At 46.5% G+C, this 6,521-nt stretch overlaps 1 protein-coding gene across 1 annotated transcript in view; it reads right to left on the minus strand.

Annotated features, from left to right (window-relative positions):
* Positions 1-2,091, minus strand: part of T265_03860 (hypothetical protein) — a gene marked incomplete at both ends in the record, with an annotated part of 10,464 nt that extends 8,373 nt beyond the window's left edge. The window contains 2 exons of the mRNA XM_009168441.1: positions 1,495-1,734; positions 1,771-2,091. Of these exons, the coding sequence (XP_009166705.1) occupies positions 1,495-1,734; positions 1,771-2,091 (561 nt within the window). The remainder of the gene's footprint in view (positions 1-1,494; positions 1,735-1,770) is intronic.
* Positions 2,092-6,521: the final 4,430 nt, after the last annotated feature.

Consider the following 6,521-nt stretch of genomic DNA (forward strand, 5'->3'; position numbering starts at 1 on the left):
GGAAGGATATTTTTAGGGATAGCAATATGCCCAAAAAACCCTGTATTTTTATGTGCTAGCGAACTTCCGGAATCTTCAAGGTCAAACTATGAATATATATATATATATATATATATATGCATTGTCATTTTTCCCATCATCGCCTGTTGATCACGTGTTGTTGGATCATTAAAGTTTGTGTCAGAGGTTTTTCGTCTTCTTACTAGCCGCTGTGCTAGGAGTCTGGATCAAGCAACATAGCTGGGGATAGAATACTGCCACAATCCGCATATCATATTATTTGCTCGCTGCGTGATCGACCGTAACAGATATATTTTCTTCATTTGTATGTCAAGACCATCGATCGGCTTCCGCAAACTAACTCACTATTGCCCAGACTTTTGACCACAACCGAACGAATGCTACGGTTTCAAGGGACAAAAGACTGCTGATGACTGTTGCTAACGCTTGTTGTTGATGACGGAAGTAGTTTCGGCGATAGCGCGAAAGCAAAACATACAAGCGACTCTACCGCCGGTACCTTGGTATCACTAAAAACTCCATGAGTACCAATAGCGAAAACAAGAAGCATGCATGCGAGTAACTGAACTCAGGACTTTTAAAGATCAGAAGTAACTTAGAATGGGAAGTAAATAAGTTAACACCAGAAGTAACATTCGATTAGGAAACAGCTTAGGCTGATTACAGCTCGTGGTTTTCGAATAGCAATTCATTGAATATCCCCTTACCGACGCAAGTATCTCTGACTGCCGCTAACAAAACCATTTTCCATTCCAGTGTAGTCAACATGGCGTTTCATTTTTTTCAAAACATTCAAGCCCCATTTAATAGTTCCTTTTCGTCCCACCCATTACGGCATTGAAGAGAATTCACCTACAGAACCTCAAGAGAATGAGATTCTCAGAAGTGTGACTTCCGATCCGGAGGGTGCGCGCTGCTTGAAGGGGATCAATGTAGACCAAAAGGGTAACAATTTGATGGAATTCAAGCTTCTACCAATGCAGTAGAGGAATAAATGATCAGGAGAATGGCTGGATCCTAGCTGCAAACGGACACAGAAACACTGAAGGTCTACGAGTGCCTATATTTCAGACTGAATTTCACGAAGGATGTTCATACCAAACGATTCAAACAGCTTCCGTCAATTACCGTGAAACGATGGCGTTTTATTACGGATGTTTGCCCCAAAACTCTTGACCAAGGTAGCGTCCTGAATTGCTTCTAATGTATCATGATTAACCATAGCAGCAAAGACGCTCACATATCGTTCAATCTAAGTGAGCAAGACAAATATTTCAACCACTGACTCGACTGCCATGAGGCGTAAAAATACACACACAGAACTGCTTGCAAGGCAGTTTTCTACGCATCCTACAGGGTTAAAAAAGGGATATCGTCTATCGGTAACACTGAGAGCATCAAGGGTTACCACGGGTCCCTGAGTTGGTCACATTTTAAAGATACGGTTGGTGAAAACAAAAAAAAGGAACTTACCAATTCAAGATAGACGCAGGCAAATCCTGAGAGCAAAGACGCGCACACGACGTAGAACAAGCCTAATGATGGATTTTGTGACACGCTCATAGGGTTTTCTTTCGACCCCGAAGGTGGTTCTACTATTGCGACTCCAAAAAACAGTAGGAGTAGTGAAAACCACTGGATGAGACTAATAGGTTTTCGGAGAATAAGTACACTGAACAAAGCAGTGGTGAGCAACTTCAGCTGGTAGGCAACCTGAAGACAAATACGCACTCACATATCGGATTTTACCTGGAACGTTGCAGCATCTAAGTTACCAAGCGCAGCTACAAGCAGTCGGTTCTGGACGAGGTAAATCAAGGCCGGCAGGCAGGATTTTATCGAGTCCCATATATTACAAAGAAATTGGGCATAGGAGTGCTTCAGCGTCCCCGTGGAATGCAAGACGACGAGACACGTCAATAATTTAACAGCCTCGCTAGTTACCATCATAGAGGAAATAATAAACATCGGTGCATTGCGAGAGCGACCATACCGCATGCACAAGGTATACAGTAGGTTTTGGAAAACCAAAACCAGAAGGCAAACGTGACCAATTGAAAGACGAGGCATCGTTATTCAGATCAATGGTTATAAGAAACTTGAGAACTGGAATCAAGAGGAAAGAACGAACTGGTTAAGTCCCTGGTTTATTGTGAATATCATCATCTGTATTACAGCTCAATGATATCTCAGGTTGAAATACATTCAAGCGAAATGGAGGCTGAAAAAAAAGGACGAGACGGCCGAGTGACCGGAAGATCCGTGGTTCGAACCCGACCTCTGTCTCTCGAATTCTCATGTCTTGGGCAGCCCGGCAGTACCCCAGCACTCGCGCTTCTTTCTGGTGACACGGCAGCTAGGCAGCGAAAGGGTGCTACAGCTGAAAAAGAGGCCGAACGACAACTGCCACCTTGACGGCATAGTGTGCCTTGGCCACTCCAAATTCCCAGGTTTAAGCTTCCTTAAAAACGGCAGATGAGTAGTTCTAGTTTACGGCTGATGCTAATACCACAAACTCACCAAGAATTCATCGTTGTTTCTTCGCCTACAAACTGCACCCTTTCAAGGAATACCTCATTTTCGAATGTATAGTTATACATCGTCGTCGCGTGGCGCCTTAGGTATCACTGATTTGTGTTAACAACACTGACATCACATGCATGTAGGAAATGTGTGAGGCACCGGGAATTAAATTTAAAGAACGTGACACCTTACGCAAAGACAGAGTGCAAATGGAAAAAACACCAAAAACCCCTGTGCAGCGCACATAAACCAGAGTAAAGTTACACTTGTTATCAAAATCCTACGGAGGCTTTCATGAACTCCTCACAGGTCACAAAAAGCAAAAATCGAAAAGTTGTGGTAAGAGTGATATTCTCGCCCAATGGTTGACCGTGACTGCCGGCACATTGTCCAACACAGTCGAAATACTTTTAAAACTAAAGAATCTGGTGTCGCCCAAAAGGCATCTGCTGCGCGCAGCCGTATCAGGAGTGAGATAGAAACGGCTTACTCCCTACACTGCATGGTTATACCAGCCCCCTGAAGCCGAACAGGGAAGACTATTTAGTCATTGGCTCCTATCAGGGTCCAAAAAATCCTGCTGCTCGCTGCCTCGTGGGCAGACTTTTGAGTCAAAGGCTCAAAGAGAGGCACCTCAACCAAACCTCAACTCAAACCGAACCCAGGCAGCTGCTCGGAGGCCAGCCGTCCCTAATAACCCACATTCGCCTCATCTGGACGGATGTCACGTGTCACACGGACCAAACGAAGGCATGCCCTTATTGGTCAGAATGCCTGCCAATACGAGTCGAGAATCCTTGACTCGACGCTTCACGGAAATTATTGCACGACCTTGTGGAACACTCTGTGACTACCTATAAATACAGTTGTAGTAATTTTCCTTTGTCTTCATAAAGAACTGTACAGAGCTGCCGTACCTACTGCTATACCATAGTGGGTGAAGCAGCAGGACAAGGGAACGATACAGAGGCACTACCGCACATGGTCACAACGGCAACCTGGAAGTACCAAGTGCCTGCACAGTTTTTTTTAACGATGGACGCTCCTCCCAAATCCTTCCCGCCACACAAACAAACGTTGCCGGGTCATTTGACTGATCGATGGGCACCATGCGCCTCACTGTCTACTAATAATAAAATAATTAACACTACCAAATCCACGAGATACTTTGAGTTGGGTAATTTGGCTGCAAACGTTTCATCACCAATCGAGGTGACGTCATCAGTGCGTAGTTGTGCGTAGCGCTGCGCACAAGCGGACAAGCCGACGACCATCTACGCTACCTGAGCCACCGACATTCTCCTCTATAGAAAATAAGATACTTTCTTCATAGAGACTTTTAACTTCCGTGCTCTACGTCATATTGGCAAGCAGGGACTGTTCGCTGGAGGATGTATGCTGTCTCCGAAATGCGCACACATAACCCGAGCGTGGTTATGCCTCTCAGAAGGCTGGGGATGGACCCAGCTCCTACACATTTCTACCTCCGGCTTTCCAATGATCTAAAAGTGATGACTCGTGAAATATATGGCGTGAGCCTAGAGCTGAACACAGTTTAAGAAAAGCGTTTTGCTGTAGTACCCTTCCAGTGCTTAGCGGAAATGCCACCCGAAGGAACACGAGGACCGGGTTAATGCCGGGTCGCCCAAGCCTGGACCGAAGAAGTCGACAGACGGAGGTCGGGTTTGAACCACGGGCCTTCGGGCCAATAAATTCGTGCTCTAACCACTCGGACACTCTTGTCCTTCTTTTTTGCTGCATTTGATTCTAGCGAACAAACGCTCTCGCCGTCCGGTCACGCCTCTCGACATAGAAAACGGTGCCTGCTTGTAGTGTCGGCTTATTCACTCACGAAATAAAAATAATAATAATCTTTGAGCTGTGACTTCCTTTCGGGGCCTAGCTGCTATGCCACCCGAATGAAGTACGAGGGCTGGGATACTGCCAGGTTGCCTAAGCCGAGACAGAAGTCGGGTTCGTACCACGGACCTTCGGTTTAGTGAGTTCGCGCTCAAACCACTGAACCATCTTGCTTCAACGGACTGCCCTTTTGACACTGAGAAGGCTACTTTCTCGCGGGAGCTATCCGGGCTTACCCTTTGTGTAAGAAGCGCTGGCAGTGGGCGATAGGAATATCCAATTAGGTCACCTGAGCTGCTTGAAATCACATTTGAGCGGCCGATTCGAAGTCAGCGTTCTCCGCATGCACAATCGAAAGTGACTCTTTCAGTTGTGTGGTGATCATGAACTGTTTGTTGCCCAACTTTTTTAGCCTAAACGTTCGCAACGCGTGACCCGCTGGTCACCAACTGCATACCAAAAGTGGACGCAGCTGGACCAAATGGCCATCAGACGCCGGTGGATAGCCACAAATCAAGCCTGTCGTTCCTTCTGTGTACAGAACTTAATTTCGATCACGAAAAATTGCATACACGTCTGATAGCTCGTTTCCCTTCAGGCTCCCACAAGTCAGCAAGGAGTATGACAATCCCACAACTTCGAAGAACCCCCATAGTCCAACAGTATCGATCCAAGCGAGCTCAACTCTCCACGGTAAATCAGCACTTTACTGGTAGCAAGCACATGGATGAAGCACGGCAAAATGTGAAAGAAACTGTGCTAGCTGCCTGTTTGATTCCTCCGATAAAATCAAATGACTTGGATATCGTCAAGATAGCTAGTCTCAACTGATGTCACGAAACCCGTACCAGCAAGCGGCAAGTGCTACGGCGTAGACAATTCCGTCAAACGCCAAATACTGAAGAAACTAAGGAAAGATCAAGAGCCCTTGTGCTGCTGCAAGACTTCATAGGCGTTAACCCGAACCTCTTGCTTGTGAATGAGCCGATTAAGGTAGTAAGCAAGTGTGTTTATCTGAGCGTCTGTATCAATCAGTTGGACTCGCGAAAGATCTTTCCATCCGAACTGGGAAGACCAGGTTTCGTGAACCCGCATCACCTGTGGCTTACGCGTGAAGCCAGCCCATCTGTCCATCTTGTCATCGGAGTGTTGCCCGAGTCTGGTGATAACACCTAATCAGTAAGGCTGAAGCACATCGGATCGCTTTCGGAGGAAACGTGTCCAATATAGATGAACGAATCACACTGTATAGGTTGTATTGACATGTTCATGTGCTCCGTAAGCAAGTCAGTCGACTTCCTGGAAGAGCTCGTTTTACACAACGACGGGTGGAAACGTGCCAAAAAAGTCAGACAATGATTTCGTAGCGGAGTATAAAAGCTAGTGCCAGAAAACTCAGTTGTTCTGGGCATCACGGTCCCCCCGGATTCAGACCCCGAGAAGAGGCACATCAATGTTTAGGGATATTATCAAACATGGCCCAGTCGCGCTCCCAATGATGCTCATGTATCCAAGCTATTGCCTTCACTAGATAATCCTCATCGCAATTTCTGCGATTAAAAGTCCCTTCACAGCCCCATATTTACGCATCAATTACATCAACTGACACTTCCAACGCACCGCCATCCACCCACCTCCTCCAATTCATTAGTGAACAAAGTTGTGGCAACTGGGACGTTGTAAGACAAGCACGTGGTTTTCAAAGCTGACGTTGCTGCTGATGATAACGGCTGTGGGTGTGCACGCAACGCTCGAATATTCTCCCATACCGGTGGTCAGAGTTGTGAACAACACGCTCTCTTGGCCCTCCAGCGTCGGGGTAGGAAATGGGGGAACTTGTTTTGTAAAAATGGTAATATACTTCCACTTCCCCCCGAACACCACTACCTTGCGGTCGCGTTTTCGAGCTAAAGACTTTGACTGAGTACCCTAATCATCCTTCTGTCTAGGTGTTGGTGCCCTGGCAGTGTCCTGATCCACGTCTAACCATGAATGTTTACAAATAATCTCATATACCATCGGTGGTCACGTGGTGACATCAGCCGGATAACCTCGTTTGCTGCATACAGCAGGGTAGCCAACCAGAAGCGGCCTACTGCTGACACCCCCTCATTCCT

The sequence above is a fragment of the Opisthorchis viverrini genome, assembly GCF_000715545.1.
Source record: "Opisthorchis viverrini unplaced genomic scaffold opera_v5_57, whole genome shotgun sequence".
Lineage (NCBI taxonomy): Eukaryota > Metazoa > Platyhelminthes > Trematoda > Opisthorchiida > Opisthorchiidae > Opisthorchis > Opisthorchis viverrini.